The 21,283-nt window shown below is 37.5% G+C and overlaps 1 protein-coding gene across 20 annotated transcripts in view; it reads left to right on the top strand.

The window, feature by feature from the left end:
* Positions 1–21,283, top strand: part of LOC109415058 (RIMS-binding protein 2) — a 248,204-nt gene that overhangs the window by 204,743 nt on the left and 22,178 nt on the right. For 14 of the 20 annotated variants that reach the window (XM_062855737.1, XM_062855735.1, XM_062855730.1 and 11 more), the window contains 3 exons: positions 3,476–3,715; positions 4,009–4,312; positions 14,764–14,831. In XM_062855737.1, coding sequence (XP_062711721.1) covers positions 3,476–3,715; positions 4,009–4,312; positions 14,764–14,831 — 612 coding nt within the window. The remainder of the gene's footprint in view (positions 1–3,475; positions 3,716–4,008; positions 4,313–14,763; positions 14,832–21,283) is intronic. The other 6 variants (XM_062855742.1, XM_062855740.1, XM_062855744.1 and 3 more) reach the window with 2 other exon arrangements.

The raw sequence follows: 21,283 nt of genomic DNA, 5'->3' as shown, positions 1-21,283 counted from the left end.
GTCTTTCTTAGACGTCAAAATTTCACAGTCTACTATTTTGGAGTTATTTTAAAAATAAGTTTAAATAGTCAAAAAACATTTTTTAAGCTTATTTTGGTGTTTTTAGAGAATCCATGTAACTTCAAAATATTTTTTGATGCACATGCGTCAAAAAATTTTTTGGACAGAAATTAATGATATATAAACATGAAAAATTTTAGAAAAAAAATTAAACATCGAAATAATGATGTAATGTTCAAATTATAATATCTCGCAATGCGCAAAAAATCTCGACCTGAAATTTTCAGAAAATACACATCAATTGTTTCCAAAATTAGGAGAGGTAGTCTTTGGAGCTTTAAAGATATTTGATCTTTGGTAATAGTAACAATAAAGGTGGTGCCAGCGTCTAGCTTTTGACCGTGACACCAGCGGCGTCATGGTCGCGATTTTTTCCGCAGCCAAGTTCGCAGATTGTGAACAATCCTCGGTACCTAATTACGTAATTTATGTTTAGTCCTTTATTGTCAGATCGGTGTAACACGCTAAATATAGTTTACACAAAAGGCAATTCACACGGAAAAATACTCGATAATAAATATTATTGGGTACCGGACTGGACACACAAAATTTAATGGTTTTCTTTGGTACATTGATTTCTTTAAATTGGTGACACTATAGGGAATTAATTACGTTGGGAAACTTGATTGTTATAAGTATGTTCAGTATATGGGTTCCGGGTCATTTGGCCGAACGCCATTTGGCCGAATGCCGTTTGACCGAACGCCATTTGGCCGAAAGGGTCATTTGGCCGAATGTCATTTGGCCGAATGCCGTTTGGCCGAAAAATGAATGATGAAATCAAGTGACCATACCACTGTTCCCCGTCCCAGTATACCTCGAAAGAACAGCCTATGATTCAAAGAAGGAAAAATCTTCGATGATATATTGACAGTTTCAACGCCAACTAATCCCTGAATATTAAAACTAGAAAGAATAGCCTATGATAAAAAGAAGGAAATACTTCTGATAATCATATTGGCAGTTAGAATGTCAAAAACTTCCTCTGAATTCTTTTGATCATAATTCGGCCAAACGGCATTCGGCCAAACGACCCTTTCGGCCAGATGGCATTCGGCCAAATGGCGTTCGGCCAAACGGCATTCGGCCAAACGGCATTCGGCCAAATGGCCGGACACCAGTATATGTTCAGAATAAACTACATCAGTCAATAACTGAAAAATAGTAGGCCGTGGAGTTTTGACGTCTATGAAAGTGATGTTTATTTTGTTGAAACATACAACTTTCGCGAAGAAACCAATCCTCTATAGCGTCTCAAAAGTTAGACGCTGGTACCACCTTTCAGTAGGCCAGGAAATTTGTGCCATCTGTGGTACAAAATGCCCTTTGTGGCACCCCCTTTATTAATCCTAAAAGGGATACCTTCATGGCCTCAGTTTCGTCACCTCGCTGAGTGTGTTCCATCAAAGACGAGCTCTGAAAGGCGCCTGGGGTCCAATGGACCCCAGGTATCCCTTTTAGGGTTAATACTACAGTCGACTCTTCACATGTCGATGTTCTACATCTCGATATCTCTCCCTATCTCGATGGTTAGGTCGGTCCCTTCAATCTGCATACATTTTACGTTTCTACATGTCGATATCTCCTTATCTCGATGTCTCTCTATCTCGATGAGATCATATGTCGATATGTCCGTTTTTACAGGTTGCTAGATCTCGTTTCTTAGGTGCAAAACATTCTGGGAAGGCGAAGTGACACCTGTTTGTTGACGGTTTTTCCTAGTTACGGACGATTTTTCAATCTAGTGTGCATTACAATTTGGTTCTTGAGCTCGATCTCTCCCTATCTCGATGGTCCTTTCAATATCGAGATGTAGAGAGTCAACTGTATTACAAAAGATCAAATATCTCAAAAACACCAAAATATACAATGCCAAAATAAGCTCAAAACTGAGTTTTGACTATTTAAATTTATTTTTAAAATAACTCCAAAACAGTAGGCTTTGAAATGTTGACGTCTAAGAAAGAGTTATTCATTTTGTCAAAATAAACAACTTGCCCAAGACGCAAAGTCTCTAGGACGTAAAACTAAAAAGTTGAATGATGGCACCACCTATGTGGATAAGTTGCGAACTACTAAATACTTGGCAATTGATGGTCCTGATCATTATAGAATACTTTGTCGAAGATAAGTGGTTATTATATCTGTATGGAAAGTTCGTTCTTGGTCATCCGCATATCTTTCCAATCCATTGCAGCCGGCGTTTCAGCGATTACACTTTATTCGTGCTACCGTTTCTTGATACGGTGAGACTGCCTTGGTGATCTATTGGCTACCGCTTCTAATTCGTGCGCAGAAGGTTCTGGCTTCAATGCTTGACCAGTTCTTTTCCTTGGGACTGTTTGTGAATCACCTTACGCCTGGCATGCACGCACCAATGTGTGAACCCTCTGCCATCCATAACCCACCAACACTCCGACATCCACATGAATTTGTGCAGACTTCTTCTTTTTCTTCTTTATGGCCCCACTGGGACTTGGCCTACCTCACTTCAACTTATTGTTCTTTGAGTACTTCCACAGTTATTTATTGAAGGGCTTTCTTGGCCTGCCACTGCATGAATTTGTATATAGTGAGGCAAGTACAATGATACACTATGCCCAGGGAGTCGAGAAAATTTTCCCGACTGAAACGGGAATCGTACTCGCCATCTCCGCATTGGCGATCCATAGCCTTAACCACTAGGCTAACAGGAGTAGCTTCTAAGGGCGGTTAATCAAGCTCAAGCTACCGTTTCTTTATACGGTGGATTCGTTTCTCTTGTGTTCTGAAAATTGAAAAATCCAACTCATTTGTGATCTACACTGAGCGAAGTTGTTTTGCTAGTTTTGTCCATGTACAACGACCGGAAGATGATTTATTAACGGTTTAAATGCGCAGGGCCCATATAGCGGTAAACGCACGGGTATTCAGCATGACCATGCTGAGGGTGACGGGTTCGATTCCCGGTCGGTCCAGGATCTTTTCGTAAAGGAAATTTCGTTGACTTCCTTGGGCATAGAGTATCTTCGTGCCTGCCACACGATATACATATGCAAAATGGTCATTGGCAGAGGAACCTCTCAGTTAATAACTGTGGAAGTGCTCATGGAACACTAAGCTGAGAAGCAGGCTTTGTCCCAGTGAGGACGTTACGCCAAGAAGAGAGAGAGAGAGAGATGCGCAGATGAGCTAGAAAACAATTATGATATTCTGCGAGTCGAGAGACGTCAGACGAGTTGAATAAGGTGACAAATGTCGATTCAATTCCATTTGATGAAGATTTGTAGTCTCACGTCACTCGAGACCGATACTCTGCTTCACACGGCTTGTAGAATAAGCCCGTTTGTCAAAGTTTGTCTTCCGGCTTTTTAGAATTCATATTGTTGAACGATTTATTGTTCCTAATGGATCTTGTTTCATGTATTCATTTCAGGTCTACGGTGATAAGGACCCCGATGGTTTCTACTGGGGAGAGCTTCGAGGTCGGAGGGGTTACGTTCCGCACAACATGGTACAGGAGATTGAAGACGGTGCTCAGGGTGGCGTAGGGCCCTCGGTGCGAAGTATTAGCAGAGATCGATGGGCCGATATCTATGCCAATATGCCGGTAAAACGGATGATCGCACTGTACGATTATGATCCGCAAGAGCTAAGTCCCAATGTGGACGCCGAGGTGAGACCCTAGTATATTCGGATTGACGCGAGAACGGGTATGGTTTTGTGTTTAATCTGCACTTTGAACACACCGAAGCGTGTTGTGTCCCCGTTCAGTTTGAATGAGATCAAATATCAATTCCTGCATGTTGCATGCTTTATTATTATTTTTTTAAATAGTTTCACCACACTTAGATTCAGTGTGTAGCGAGAGGAAGAAAAACCTCGCAGAAAAAACGGATTGTTTTGCAAAGTAGTGGAATACGTTATTAACTTATGTGGCTCTACCCCGATTTCTTTCAACCCCAACTGCAGGTGGAATTAAGTTTCCAAACCGGCGCCGTCATACTCGTGTATGGCGACATGGACGAAGATGGTTTCTACATGGGCGAACTGGACGGCGTGCGAGGTCTGGTGCCGTCGAACTTCCTCACCGAGGCACCGGACCAGTACAGTAATCAAGGCCCCAACGCCAACAATCTGGCACAACGGACGCTCAACAGCAATAACAATCGAGCACGGGGGATTGGCCCTGGTGTACGAGGACCTCCACCTCCGCCTCGGGACAACATGGGCGGCATGGGTGGCTTAGCACAACGGGGCCCGCAACGGAAAGGTATGTTCGCTTGAATGAAATTCATCTTTTTCTTTCAATTTTCCTTCTCTTTCTCTTCAACTACATTTGAGTTTTCGGTTATCACTTTTTCTCAACTTCGCCTCTACTCACTCACGAAAAAATTCAAATCTTCATTTTGTTTTCCCAGAAATCAGTTATTGATCCTAATATCGATTCAGCCCGTTTAAGTTTTATATTTGTTTTTGTTCAAATATGATACACTGCAAAACACAAAATCAGTTCCCTCCACAGCTAGTCTGCAGATATTGTTATCACACTAAGTTGTCAAACGATTGGCTCTTATTTTTTTTTCATTTGCATTGTCTTTTATGTTTATTGGAAATTTCACATAAACGCTGAACATTTTCAGTCTCTCAGTTCAAACAAAATACTAGAAAAGCTATATCTGCAGATTCCTAAGCATTAATCAGAAGAGAAACACATTTGCGTACTGCATAGAATAAATTTAATCCTGCGATTGGCTTGAACGTTAATCTATCTACTTAATTAAATTACTAATATTTATAAAATTGGCTACCGTTATAAATTGAACCTTTTCTCATACACCCCGTTTTCTTTTGTCCGTTATTTCGTTGAGTTCTGTGAACCTCACGCTGTTGTTATCATTTACCTACACCTGGCAGTCGTTACATACAGAAACCACATCTGAAAATAAACATGGCTTACGCTAACCTTATCTTCGTCATCGTCATATAACCAAACCGAACCAAACCAAACTCAACCAAATCTAAAATTTCGTCGCAAACTGGCAGTTTTGGAATAACAGAACAGTTCTTTGGATTAAAGATATCTGCTTGCTTCTTTTCTATTCTCAGTGCAAAACAAATCTGATCGCACAAACACTTCACATGCACCCACCACACATTGAACTGAACTCAGAAACATTTAGGAAACAAAAAATCACAGCACTAAACAAACAGACTAGCGTACAACGCCCGTGGACATAGTACAAGGCATGGAGGGAAACGAACCCGAAATCCGCTACCGATGAATGATTAGTGAAATTTGCTGCATGGTCCCACAGTCACGAATATGTGGACAGATTTCTACAAAACTTGTTAAAAAGAATTTTTGTACTTTTCGGCTTTCAGTCACAGAAAAGCGATGATTATTTTAGGTCATTGCCAACGTTTCGATCCTGTGGTTAAGGTGCACCCACCCACCATTTCAATCGAGGTGCTAGGGTCCAATGAAGCAAGTGCGGTGCTAAACTTAAAGCGACATTCCGCCATGTGACCAACGCGAATCTCAAACAAATTGATTAACATCGAGTCCTATTGAAGATCCCAACCACAGTATCAAAACGTTGGCAATGTTCTATAACATCTAGTTTTACGTAAATTCAGTCATACCCCGTAGAACATTTGTTACAAAAATATCTAGTTAACTTTCTTGACAACTTATTGGCAAAGCTTGAAATGAAGATATTTCGACTGAAATCTCAGAAATTATGAATCTGAAATGCTTAATGCAGTGGTCACCAAACTGCGGCCCTCGAGAAGGTTTAGTGCGGCCCGCGATCTGATTTTGAAATATATTAGAAAGATTGAAAAAAAACTAATAGCAAACATTTTTATCATAGCCCTTTTAGGCAGAAAGATTTAATTCCCAAGCAAAGATACAAATAAACAAAAAGCTATTTTATATCAGTAAAGTTAACTTAAAAAACCATTCTCATTTACAAAATAATTATGTTCAAAAAATTTTGACTTTTCCATTATTCTGTGTGTATGTCGAAGCTAAATCATCAAACTATATTAAAATTTGATCAAAATAAAATCTTGAATGCCCTGCGGCCCGCAGCCTTTTTGTATAATTCAATTGTGGCCCGCGTAGACAGTAAGTTTGATGACCACTGGCTTAATGGATATTTACAGGGTTTCTGGCGAGGTTCCAAAAGAAAATTTTGATTTTTTTTAAGAAAATTCCATAAGAAAACGAGACGGAATACAAGCAATTCTGAATTCTGAAAAGCCAGTCCCATGTACGACATTGACAAAGGAACTACTGAATAAGTTTGTGTTACTTCCTTTGAATATTGCTCAAAAGTTTTGGTGAAATATCTTACTCAATTTGAAGTAGGTAATTCCTACACAGTGTTCATGGATGGAATGCAAATAAATTGAACCTTGAAAACAAAAAAAAATACAAACTTGTAGAACACTGTAATAATTAATTCCTAGGAGCCTGTCCATATACTACGTATACTGGGTGGGAGTTGGTTTTTGGCCAAAGTCTACGCTCCATACAAATTTTGAAAATTTTGTATGGACAAAAGTCTACAAGTGGGGGGTTTTGAGATGGCCCAAAAAAAGTCTACGAAGTTTATGGATAGCGTCTAGTTACGTTCAACATGTCCTTAATTGCGCTGTCCTGTTGAATTTCAAGAATTTACTATGAATAATTCTGTCCATTTCACAGAAAAGTGGGAAGGAACTATGTTTATCTACATTCCGGACGTTTCGGCCTGGAGGTTTAGCCTTTTTCAAGGGTCGTAGTGTCTACCGATTATCGTTTTTGGGGTATTACTACGATAGACAATAGACACTACAACCCTTGAAAAGGGCCAAATCCCCAGGCCGAAATGTCGGGAATATACTTAAAAATCGTTTTTGATTTGAAGATTGACAAAGCCATCACCCTTTCCGTCAAGTTTCCAGTCGTAAAACCCCATAGTATGTAAACAAAAGTTCATTTCAAAACACTTGTTTTATCAGGAAACAGTTCCTAGTGAAGTTCCCAAATTGCATCAGTATCATCAAAGTCTTTATTAAATGATTTCTGCGAAAACTCCCAATGAAAACAGTCATGGAATTCATTCAAGAAGGGGAACTTAGTGTATTTTCATCAGTTTTATTCTTTTAGTCATGGGGTGTTTTCTACATCCTTTTGAACTCAAAGTTGGCTTCCAAAAAGTCCCAATTAAACTGGTTTTTATTTACGGTCAAGTTTCAGGTAATTTAGACGACTAAAACCCTTGATGCAGCGGCGGAATAACACTAGTTTACAGCATTTTTGAACTCGGTAAGCTGATGATTGTTTTTGATGTAGAATCATGCCCTGAGTTCGAAAACGCGAAGGAAAAAAAATACAGTAGAGCGGAAATTTTTTCGACTTTCCATACAAGGTTGATGATTTAAAATCGATTTTTGTTCTATTTTAAGCAAAGTTGCTCACTTCACACATCTCATTCTCCGTAATCAATGCTCCGACTGAGCTGAATTTTTTACTGTAACTCGCTTACATATGATATGTCAAATAAACGTTGAGAAAGAATTTTTAAGTTATTTTTTTCTTATTGAAAAAAATACACTTCTTCATATAATTTTGGAAATTTTGCGAAAGTTTAAGGATATCGTCCCCAAAACTCGCCAATATCTTGAATTTTATCAATCTAGTCTAGTCTTGTCTAGTCTAGTCTAAACATATACAGCCATTCATTGAAAATATCCTGGAAAATGATAGGATCGACTACTCCTAGCATTTTTTTTGTCATTATTAATAATTGCAATGCATCTGAGATGCATTACAAGCATTAAAGCGGCCAGACCTACTGTGCAGCGTTTTAACTGTTTTTGGAATCAGTAAACGGGGACATCTCGTACCAACCGTTCTGTGAAAAGTGAGAATAATAAACTGCTTCGTTGGGAGTGACTGTGCTAAGAATGAATGTCACTCCATGTCCTCTGGAATCCTGGGAAGGAGCAACGGTATTTCCCCCGTATGCCCTGGCTCACAAGCCTAGGCTTAAGCGCCTTTACCCGCTCTCTGAAACGAGATCAAAAGTCATGGTACACAGCCCGCTCCCAATACATATTTAATCCTAATATTTGAATTTACTGTTACGGTTACAAATAGAAAAATAAATCAGAATCAGAATCTTGAAATCAGAATCAGATATCTTGAATTTTATCAATCTGACACAAAACCCGTATTCAAATTATATTCAGCTTTTAATTTATGGAAAAAGATTTAAAATTGGTTGAACAAAACGCAAGATATTTGAAATTTTTAAATTCCATATTTTAAAAAGTTGTAAAACTCGATATTGAGCTTAAACTCAAAAAGTGTTCTACTTTAAATTATTTGAAGCACGGTTTCGAAATCAGCGCTAAATTATGCTTCAAAAATTTTGGTCGTTAACAGAAGTTCACGACTTTCGTTTTATTTTGTAAACTAGTGTAATCGGAGTAGTTTTTTTTTTAATAACGAAATCTAATGAATAGCTGAGGTTACCCTATAGACAAGGAAAATACTATCCAAGGACCAGCAAGTTTATGGAAAAATGCTTCTGAAATTTATCCAATAATTTCCCAAACAATACTGTACAAAAAGTATTGCGGGTGGGGATTTTTTTTTGTTACCGTATGGGTTTGGGCTGAAGGGTCTCAGATTTTCATGAAGTTTTTTCCTCAAACAGGGCCCATGGATAAACGAAAAAAAATAGAGAAAAATTCAGGGTCGTCCATTTTTACGGAAAACTCAGGAAGAAATTTGTTGTCTTCCCTGACACTACTTACTTTGAAAAAAATCATAACTCAAGAACGAAGCATCGTAGAAACAAAGTTTGTTCTACAAAATGAAAGCAAATTTCAAGAATAAAAAAAATATGAACTGGAAAAAAATTACACAGTTGAGAAAATTCGTATAGAAAAGCCGGAAAAACTATGCCCGAACTCGTGGAAAATTTTCGAAAAAATATTTTTGAGAAAATTATTTTATAAGCTTCAATTGCTGGAATTTTTGGAGTGGACTTTTTTCATCGTTTTTGAGTTTTGGCCAATTTTGTTGAAAAATGTCCAAATGTAATATGAAAGTCTTTTCTTTGAAAAATCATAACTCAAGAATGAAAGCAAATTTTCTCAGGAATTCAAAAAAAAATATGAAGTGGAAAAAGTTTTCCACAAAATTTCAAATATATAATGACAAGCCGGAAAACTATGTCCGAACTCGTGGGAAATTTTCTAAAAAATATTTTTAAGAAGGTAATTTCATAAGCTTCAGCGATCAAAATTTTTGGAATGCTCTTAATTTTCGTTCTTGAGTTGTGGCAAATTTTGTGAAAAAAGACCATATAATATAGGCTGACAAGGCCATTTTCACAAAATTGGCCATAGCTAAGTAACGAAAAAAGGGTATATTCCAAAATTTCAGCGATCAAAGCTTATAAAATTACCTTCCCAAAAATTGTTTTTTTTTCAATTTTCCGCGAGATCGCGCATAGTTTTTCCGGCTTTTCTTTATGAATTTTCTCAACGGTGAAAAAATGTGCGGAAAACTTTTTCCATCATTTTTTTTTTTAATTCCTGAGAAAATTTGCTTTCGTTTTCATTGAGAAACTTTGTTTCTACGATGCTCCGTTCATGAGTTATGATTTTTTTAAAGGCTTTTTTGGCACATTTGGACTTTTTTCAACAAAATTGGCCATAACTCGAAAACGAAAAAAAAGTGCATTCCAAAATCTTAATGCTCACAAAATAACCTTCTCAAATATATTTTTTCGAAAATTTTTCACGAGTTCGGGCATAGTTTTTCCGGCTTTTCCTTACGAATTTTCTCAACTGTGGAAAATTTTGCGGAAAACTTTTTCCAGTGCATTTTTTTTTCTATCTGTATTAACGAGATTTTTAGCTCTAGGCTAGTTCGTCTCGGGACCCACGCTTTACTTCCCTTCCGAAGAAAGAACCAACATTTTGTGAGTGTGTCGGAAGTGGGATTCGATCCCTGATCCTCGACATGATAGTCAAGTATTCTGGGCATCAAACTAGGTCCGCTCCACTTTCCCAATATATATATTTTTTTATTCCTGAAAAAAATTTCTTTCATTTAATAAAACAAACTTTGTTTCTACGACACTTTGTTCTTGAGTTATGATTTTTCTAAGTAAGTAGTGTCAGGGGAAAACAAAAAAATCCACCTGATTTTTCCGGGAAAATAGGTGACCCTGAATTTTTCTCAATTTTTTTTGTTCATATATCCATGAGCCCTGCCTGTGGAAAAAGTTTCATGAAAATCTGAGACGCTTCGCCCCAATCTATACGATAATTTAAAAAAAATGCCCGGGTGAAACACCTGGGTGAAGTTTTTACGATTTTTTGTCTGGAACTATTGGAGGAACTCTATTATTGAGTTCAGCAATATTTTTTCCTGCTATACCTTCAGGCATTCCTTTAAAATTTCCTCCTAGATTGTTTTTTTTTTTAAATTTTGACAGAAATTCATCTGCAAATTTCTTCTAAACAATTGTCAACATAGTCCTCTAGGCATTTCTTCAGATGTTACTCTGGCTTTTCCTTAAAAAACATCAACTCCTCCAGAACTTCCAAAGCAGATTGAAGAGAAGCTCCTCTATCGATTACTTCAGATGTTTTATCACAGATTTCGCAGTTGTTTTCCAGTAATTCCTCGTGATATTCTCGCACAAAATTGTCTAGAGGTATTCATCCCAAAAATCGATTCCTTCAAAAATTCAAAACTTTTTAGGAGGATGGCTTTCTGAATTTTTTATTGAAGCATTTCGAGAGATTGCTTCAGGAATTCAAGTGCATTTTTTTCAGAAATTCCTTATCAAATTCTTCTTGGAATTACTGCACAGAAATCTCCAGCTTTTCAGGCATTCCTTTAAAAACCCATTTCAATTTCTGAACAATTAGACATTTCTGTTGGTAATTCCTTAAAGAATTCCTCAAGATTTTGTTCTAATTTTTTCTGGACTCTACAACTTCAGAAATCGCTTCAAGGATTTGTGTGCAATAGTATCTTAAAGCCGCTTTGCAAGAAATTCTCTCGAGAACTCCACTGGAAGTATCTACAAAAGTTCTTCCAAGGTTTGCCTCCATGAATCTCACTAAAAAATTATTGACGGATTTATTGAAGAATTTCTCCCGTACCTTTAACTGCAATTTCTGCACGAATTTATGTTGAACAGTTTTACACAAATTTCTTCAAAAAATCAAATATTTCTTCTTGGAATGACCAACTGCATGTCCAGGGACTCCTTTAGAAATTCCTTCAGGAAATCCGAGAAGAAATTCTCTAGTATTTTTAATGTAATTTCATGAAATACTTCTGTAAAAATTCGTGTTGAATATCTGAAAGAATTCCTGGGGGAATCTCACGAGATATTTCTGAAGAGAAGTTCCAAAAACAACCTTCCACAGATTTTTAAAATAACCCCCGAAGAAATTTCCAAAGAATTCTTGGATTTTTTTTGTAAAAATCCAGATAAATTGCTAAAAAAAATTCAATGAAAAACTTCTGAAGAAATGTTGACATTCATGATGAAAATTCCTGAAGAAATCCGTGGTGGAATTTCTGTTGGAATCCTTGCAGGAATGCTTTAATAAATCCTCTGTCTAATTCCTGTTGAAATCCCTGGAGATGTTCTTATAAAAACCCCTTGAGGAAAATCTGAAAGAATCCTAGGAAAATTCCTGGAGGAAGGCTACAAGCAGTTGCTAAAGAATTTCTGTATGAATATTTGAAAATCCCTTGGTGAGATTTCTATAAGAATATATTTAAAAATTTTAAGAAAAAAATCCTGGAGAAGTCTCTTACCAACATTCATGGTAGATTTTCTAAAACTATTCCCGCAGGAATTCGTAAACTTATTTTTCAACGAATCCCTGAAAAAATGTCTGTAGAAACACTTCAACTTCTGTAAAGATTCCCAGATTTTTTTCAAGAATCCGAGTAAAAATTCCTAAAGGTGTGATTGGAAGAAATTCTAGTGGAATTTCTGAGAAAATACATGGAGGAATTCTTGAAGGAATCTCTACATGATTTTTTGCTGGTATCACTTAAAAATGATGAATGAACTTCAGGGGAATTTCCACAAAATGATCAAAAAGTTGTCCGTTGGATATCTTCAATGACAACAGTAACACTTTAATGATATCTGCGTAAGCCCCCCCTGAGGGCCCATATAGCCGAGGCGATAAACGCACGGGTATTCAGCATGACCATGCTGAGGGTGACGGGTTCGATTCCCGGTCGGTCCAGGATCTTTTCGTAAAGGAAATTTCTATGACTTCCTTGGGCATAGAGTATCTTCGTGCCTGCCTCAGTTAATAACTGTGGAAGTGCTCTTAGAACACTAAGCTGAGAAGCAGGCTTTGTCCCATTGAGGACGTTACGCCAAGAAGAGGAGAGGAGGCGTAACCAAACACTCAGCGGTACGAAATCAATGCACCGAGAATATTTAGAAGCGATTATATGTACTAATCACGCAGAGAAATAAATTGTAAACACAATCAATTTCTAGTTTAAATCAACCAATTTTTCAGTTTACTATAGCGACAAACTGATTTCTAGTTAAAACTGAACTGTTCAATTGTTTGATAAAACAAATATTTTATTTGCCGAAATTTTTGACACTTTGTTGGAACAAACAGATATTTGGTAGTTTTAACATAAAATAATGGGTTGTTTAAAACGACTGCACCACTACTGCCACTGACAAAACTGGAATGTGGTTGTGTTGGTGAAGAGAGCTCCTGCGGCAGCTCGAAAATCTATTTTCAGACATTCAGCAAGCGGATGGAAAGCAGAACGAATAAAAATAAAGACAAAAAAGCGATACTGACCAACTTTCTGTAGAAGCTGTCTTGTGTACATGCGCGTTTTCCATCACGGCCCAAACTGGGCTTGGAAGTTGGGGTGATGGATTTGCTAGACCTTCCTCGTTATGGCGATGTTGGGGGAAAATTATAATGGTGTGTGAGCGCTTCCAGGACGTATTTTTGGTCCCCATTTTGTAGAAACAAATGAAGTTTCTATCGATATATGGAATGATGGTAATTGATTGGTTTATCAAGAGTTTTATCGATAAACTCTAAGTAACAACAATGAAATATACATGTAACTTTGGAAGAAGTAAATTCCCAGACTGAAAATCAGCCATGCATTTTATTGTTTTAAAAAAAGCGTCATTTTTCTGCGTGACAGTTCATGTTTGTAAATGTCAAACCCATTAATCTATACTTTTCAGGTAATCAGTTTCAATAAAGACTTAATGACAGTAACAATTAAACAAACTAGTAAATTTTAGTAACAAAAAAATGATATAACAAAATAAAACTATCACTAATCACTACACACTCACAATTTCCACGCTATTGTACATACTTTTTACTTCTTGCAACTCGCATGCTCTCTACTAACTACATTTCTGTACAACATCGACACGCAAAAGTTAAAGCAGCAAGCAGAACATTGCTTTCCTTAAACATATTCTCCTAAATAAACTCAATTAACTACATCGATTGGATTCATAGCATTTCTGCCATATTCCATATCAGTTATTCAATTACATATGTGTCTATTCCGTCAATTTGCTTTTATTTACTAAAGAAAGTGCTCATACAATCTTCTCAAGCACATTCATTCGACCCATTATATGATTGAAACTGAACATTTCCCACAGCATAACCACAGCATATTGAACATTCAATACTAAATTGTCTAAGAACAGTTCCACATTTTCTAATATTTCACCGAGAGATAGCTACAATAACTCGACTACCGAAATATTCCAATATTTAAACTTTTTTTATGCGTGCCATGATAACTAAAGTTTGCGTTATGGTTTTTGTAATTCCTTCACTCCAGTTTATTTTGTTTGATTGGTTTTGATTTTTAATTCTCTGATTTGTTCTTACTTTTGCCCGTTTGCTTTCTGATCTGTCAGTTTAGAGATTGTGGGAGATGAGACTGATTGCATCACTAGAAGTCGATTATTTTCTTTTGCCGAATAATTTCGATAATTTTCCTAATTAAAAAGTATGATAACAATTACGCCGATGATAAGCTTTAAATGTTCAGTGTGCGCACCATTTAATAAAGCTCCCTTTCCTTCTATCATGTGTGTTCTTTTTATCATTATGTTAGTATTTTGTTAAGAAAGTTTTTCCTTCATTTCAATAACATTTTCCATTTCCAAATTTATAAATTTATTCATACTAAAAATAATTTAACAAAATATTAATCGGAACGTTTAAATGGTGCGATGGCAAGTGAGCTACCAGAACATGAACGAAAGGTTAATACACACCAACACCAGCCAACCACCTGACATTTGAGAATGTCGCTGCTCCCTCTAGAACTCTTGCTATTGGCACTTAACAAAATCATCCTTACAAAAACAAATCATTATCAAGCAAGTAACATACCAAACCGTACCCAATGCACTTCCTTTTCGTGATGTGTGTGTGTGTGACTGTCCCTTCCTAACCCTATGTGTCTATTGAATGTTGTGCTTATGTGTGAGTGTGTTTCAACGTTTCGTTCAAAACCTGTTTTCGATACATGAACAATTGTAACGAACATCCGCCGCGACCGTTCGAATAGCCGACGCTTGTCGAACGCCGTCTAAACGTTCAAGTTCTGCTCTGCTGTGGTAAATGTCAAGTCTTCATGTTGTTTGTTGCTAGATGCTCGCCCTTCTTCCCCTACACTGTTAGACAACACGGGCCACCCTGCCCCCGATCACCAAACGCAGGTAACTACTTGAAAAATAAAACATCGCAAAAGTACATAAATTATGAATTTCAACAAAACAAAAACTAGTAAAATATCTATTCGTAAAAATTCAACAAAAATCTTTAAATTAATAAAAATGCACCTAGAGTTCAATGAAAGTTTGAAATTCACGATTTAGAGCAACGATTTGTTGTATTATTAAATATAACACACCCACCTGCCCACTGTTTTGAAAAGTAATAAAAATTTGTTTTCCAATCTTATGAGCTACTTTATATCGATAGATCAGTTCTAATGCGTTCCCCTGTTTCGACAGTCGGTTAGTTCCGTTTTTCGTTCATTCACATCCTAGTTGTTTGAAATGATATTTTTCATTCGTTTCAAGTTTCTTTCATATTTCCACCTAGTTTGTTCAAGTTCAAAGTTTGCTTCCATGATTCAAGTTACACAACAATATCGACATCAGGACAACTAGAAAACAAATGAGCCAAACAATCGAATCCAATATCCCGTCAATGATGATCCCTTGAATATTGTCAAACGTTGAAAAATCGTACCTCGTCATCTCTAGTGCATTTTGTTTCCGTTCCGTAATTAGGTTTGTTACTTCGATTTTCATCTTAAGTTTAGATTCAGTTGCATATTTAGAAAGTTTTCCTAATCATTTAAATTTTAAACCTATGGCAATTCCTTTTCTTCGAACTGTTTCTTATTGTTGCTAGATCGACCCTTCGATATGTTCTATTTATTTATTTATGTTGCAAATCGTAGATTTTCCTAGAACACTAACAGTTCATGTTACTTTGATCAGCAATTCTCGGTGTCGGATGGTAAACCAGTTCTAATTGTTCTCAATATCAATAACGAAGAAGATCGCTGTTGTTCTATTTTGGTTGTATGTAGGCAAAACTGCTTCCTTTTTGCAACTTGAGGTCTTTCGTGTGCCTCAGAGAATTCGGCACAATGGGAGCCATTTAGCGATTCTTACTCAGATTTCTTTGCATTTAATTTGGAATGTTTAAAATGTGATTTTTGACAAGTTGAATATGTCCCATTTTTGGATACAATTCTCTGCTTCACGTGTTGATCAACACCCATGTTTACTTTTAATGGTACTTGAACAAGTTTTCTGATTCATAAAGAATCAATGCTACTTGTTCAGTAAATGACAAACTTTTCTAGCATGCAAAGCATTTAAATTACTTACTGAAATTTCAGGAATAACATAAACATTTGATTAAAGAATTTCAGGTCGGTAAAACATCGCAAAACATAGACAAAACTCTATGTAATTCTATTAGTTAACAACCAACACAGTCTTGATACGATTTGTTTAACATCAGAAATTTTCTCAAGACAGCAAAAACACAGAAAAATTAACAGAAAACTTGTTCAACGCCATCGCGAGCAGTAGTCTTTACTATCGATATTGTGTTTCCATTGATGCATGATTATACTGTCTCATTTCTCAATCATGTTTAGTTCCAAGAAAGGATTGAAAAACGTCTTGTCCAAAAATGGGATGCATTGTTCATTTGAAAGAAAAAAAAAAACAAATGTTACATAGTGTTGATTACAACACTTGTGTTATTTAGTTAGAACTTGGTCTGCCATTACCCATAAACGTGGTGAACTGGTACATTCCAGCAAATTAATTTTTATGCCATATTGAATCACTATCATGATTATTGAACTATGCAACTGAAAATTATGAAATCGGTTTTAAAAACCAATGAAAAATTTGTCCATAGGTTTGGTAGAAAAATCGATTCTTACACTACGATGGTTTTAAATTGTTTAAGTTCATATATAAAAATAAACTTGGAAACATGAAACAGGAAGTATAAATAACTTGTTGAAAAACTTAAAAGCTGCAAATCTTTTTCTTTGAATTTCAATTGAATCTTTTAATTTTTTTGGAAGACATAATTAAACGTGCTAAATATTGGTTACCATGTTAATCTTCTATTTTTCACAAATGAGGAGAGCGTGATCAAATACGGCTGCGATGAAAAGCTTCAAAAATTAAAACTATTTTAGAGGCGGCAATAATGGGTCTACGCAATGACAATGGAATGAAATATCAACAAACATCTCTTTTGGGAATCTTGGCTACCTATATATTTCAGATACTTCGTGAGCTACAATTCACTCCATGGATATATTCCGAATAAAGGATCCTTTTCCACGGTCTATGGTACACTGATCTTTGATCAGTCGTGTCCAGTTCCCCTATTCGAAGAGTTCTTCGAGTCCTTCTTAAGTAACTGCAAACAGCCATAATGCGAATGCCTAGGAGAATCCTTCAACGTACAATGCTGTTGAATTGCCAGCTTTCCGGGTGGACTTACCACTCCTTTCGTCCTCGGAAGGATGGCAGATTCGAAACTGCACAGCAAGTATCAAAAACTGGTATCACGTACACGGCGATTTGACCTTCCCGTTAGATCCAATCAGCTAGCACACGTAAGGACTTGCCGACATGGGACCTCCACCTGCCCCGACCTTGCCGGGTACCCCTTTCCAACCACGGGATCGGATCCAATCAAAAAAAGAAACAAAACCGACGCCACGTCAGCAAAGCTACTAAGGATTTCTCCCCGCAGAAACTTTTGCTTCTTTATGGCCCCACGTCCCCGCTGGGACAAGTCCAGTCTACCTCGTTTCAACCTAGTCGTATTTGAGCGTTCCCACAGCTATTAATTGAAGGGCTTTCTTTGCCGGCCATTGCATGAATGTGTATATTGTACGGCAAGTACACTATGCCCAGGGAGTCGAGAAAATTTTGCCGATCGGAACGTAAATCGAACCCGCCAGATTGGCGATCCATAGCCTTAACCACTAGGCTAACTGAAGACTTATTCGCTATAAGAGTCGGGTTCGACCACAGGGTACCGGTATGATTTATGTAGCCGACTCCGAACCGCTAGACCTCCTCTATAGTTTAGCGCCTCGATTTCCTCTTAATCACTCCAAACCAATAATTAATCGGGAGAATCCGAATGACCGAAACGGTGAAAATACTGTCCCGAATGAACCTGAATCAGCCCATGGCGCCAACCAGCCCGTGATCCAACTATCTACCCTCGGAATCAACCTGTGGGTCCAACTTCCTTTGGTGAAACTGTCATAAGGACGCTACCATTTAACCATAGAGGCTTACCTGGCGGTTATGCGTATGTCCTTTGTGTCACGCATTTCGAAGGATGCCGATAGGCACTATACCAGTAATGACGCAGAGCGCATCGTGTAATACGGAACGGTACGCGCTCGAAGCCCTCAGGCATATTAGCCTATGCAATACTTTGCAGCTTGTCACGGTAGCTGTCGATGCTTAGCGCTGTGTCTCAAGCCGAGTCGCCATACTTTACTATGGACCAAGCGACACCATCCAGAAGCATGCGCTTACTGGCATACACCGCAGATCTATTGGATATTACCCAAGCAGGAACAAATAACTGACACATAACTGCGACATACCAAAGTCAAGTATCATGCTGAGACAAGGTATTGGTTAGTTACCCATGTATTGGGAATAACTTATTTTGGTATTTTGTAGGTATTGATAGAATACCTCAATGAGTTATTGATTTGGTGTTGAGGACTGCTTGAGATATTATTCCATAATGGGAAAATCACTATTTGTATGGAAAAATCGCCGATTATTATTCAGGTATTGCCATACCTGATGTCATTATTCACGTGTTATGCACAGAATACACATCAGTTATTATTTTAGGTGTTTTATCTCTTATGCAGGGCTTTTTAATACCTCATTCAGGTTGTAGGTATTTGGTTTTCCATATCTGAGGAGATCTCTTGCAGGCATAATCAACGAGGCTTATCGTCGACCGTCTGCACAAATTACAACTTACTGCTCCATCTTTCGGTTGTATCTGTGGAGAGCCAATCCCAGTTTCCTGGAACTCATGCCCTCTTTACTCCTGCACTACTGCGAACGAGTGGGCTGCAGTAAATCCCATTTCATCGATCGATTCATCGTAGACCTCCAGCGTAATATCGTCAGCGAAGTAGACGATGGCCACGCCCCCGGGAATTTTAACCTCAACACCTCGTCGTACATGGCATTTCATAACACCGGTCCCAGGGTAGAGCCTTGCGGGACTCCTGAGGTTATGTAAATGCACCTCTGTGTCTTAAACTAGTACTCGATTCGGGAAGTAACTTCCAACTACCTCGTACAAGCACCCGGGTAACTCCAAACACAGAAGCGCATCGGTAATAATAGCTAAACTGGCACTATTGAACGCGTGAACGCGTGAAAATACTTGCACAGTAGCGAATCCCTCTCCTCGTACGCTGGAGCGATATTTCGGTGGTTTTTGTAACCGACACGATAGCACCTAAGGTTGTCCTCACTATCCGAAAGCCGAACTGGTTACTTGAGAGACCATTCACACCCTCGATGTGTGTCAATAGTCTGTTGAGGATGATCTTCTCAAGCTACTCCCCGCCGTGTCTAACAAGCACATCGGTCGCCTTTGGCAATGCATTATACCAGACTCTACCGCTTCCAAACCTCTGGTAAGATTCCCTCGCCAGGCATTTCTGCATAGCAAATCTAAACTTCCCCGGAGCCTATGCAATAGCTACTTTTAAGGCCAGTTTCAAAATTCAGTTTGGATCTGGGGTCTTACCTACGCCGAGGGATTTTGGAATCGGTGAGCCTCTCCTCAGCGCCCACCCCAGTCCTACGAAAGGATGCCAAGGACTAGGATCATGACGCGAGAAGACACCCTAATTGATCCCCTTCAACATCTCTGGAGAGGGCTCTGTAGGAGCCATTATACATTTTGCCTTGGTGTCCACGATCCAGCGGGCATCACCCCTCGGATTTGCATTGGTATTCTGCTCATACACATAATGTAGCTAATTTGTGATCGATTTTGAATCTTTTAGCATTGTTGGGTTTTCCATAAAGCGGCCAATCTGGAATAGACTCCCCGTGGTATCACATGAGATCTCGTGGTTCGTCGTGGAACCGTAAATGGCCATTTGTTGATTTCTAAATACCTCTATACATCGATATACCCTACAAAAACGAACATCATAATTTTGTATAAATAAAAATTTGAAAATAACATTATGACATGTTTCAATAGTGAATGCATACCTAATATTTCAAATGCTATATTAGGTGCAAAACAGCAGGTATTGAATAAAAAACAATAACGTTTCTTATTATTAAATTACACTTTTGTTCGGTAGCTCTATCATGTAATACCAAATCTTGTTCTTCAGTTGTTTTAACTGTAAATCAACAAATACCACATCAATACCAAACTCTGCACAAATACTCCCAATTGTTGTTGTGATGTTCTTCCAACATTTTGTTCAACAACAAAGAAATAACAATGTTATTCCTATCAGTACAAGTTGCACTTCGCATCCCGACTAGGGGAACATAACATAATTATATCAAAATATGTTATTATGTTATACAGATTTTGTCTAAAACATAGGTTGTTATAATTTAGATGCAGGGTGTTGTTAAAATAAAAAAATCTAACTAAAAATCATACGAGTTCTAACAAAAGTGTAACAGAATTTGTTACAAATATATAAAAAAATACATCAAGCCCTGTTCTTGGTTTTTGATAAAATATATCAAAACTATAATACAGTTTGATACCTTCATAAGGATCAAATAGCGTAAAAACTAAATTTTTATACTCGTTTTTGGGTACCTATTTTTAAGTGTGTTATTCTAGTTTTAGAAAAAATAAGCCATATTAAACATACTTTCAAGCTCATTTACAAAAATTGTTCAGACCCGAACGCGATTTGAACATAGACACCTACTGTTGGTGAACTCCAGGCGCATCTGCCAATGAGGCTATCACATCACTTGATGTGATGTGAGAAGCTGTAGGGGAGACTGAGGAGACTTGATCCCTGGGGAGACTTGTTCCCCCCATATTTTCTCGGAATCAAAAACAGTTTTCTTCTTGCATATTTTTTCCAAAACGACATCTGGACAGACGACAATGTTTTGGCTACAATTGATTTTAATTTTGTATTGCATTATGTTTTAACGGCAGATGGTTTGTTTTCAGTCTTTCAGAAATCTTTTAGGGATTTTTTTCCAAAAAATCTCAATAACTTTGTGAAAATTGAACCAAATCGTGTCAAAATTTCACAGTACATAGTATAAATAAAGTACTATCAAACGTATTTATCCAATTAAAGCTGTTCTATTAATATTGTAATTAATGTAGCTTAGTGTATACAACAGTGACATGGGGAGACTTGATCCCTCGAGGATTACACACACATCATACATGTGAAAAACAAAATTCTATATGGAAGCCTCTATTTACTCGGAATTCTAGTATATTCAATGATAAAACATGTCAGATAAATATTATTTTAGTACAAAGCATGAAAAGAGGGATCAAGTCTCCCCATTTTCAAGATACGGCATATCCTTAACAATTTAAGAAAATCTTA

The sequence above is a fragment of the Aedes albopictus genome, chromosome 3 (genome assembly GCF_035046485.1).
Source record: "Aedes albopictus strain Foshan chromosome 3, AalbF5, whole genome shotgun sequence".
Classification (NCBI taxonomy): domain Eukaryota; kingdom Metazoa; phylum Arthropoda; class Insecta; order Diptera; family Culicidae; genus Aedes; species Aedes albopictus.
Note: the sequence above shows the minus strand (reverse complement) of the source record. Positions and strands in the feature narration are given on the sequence as shown.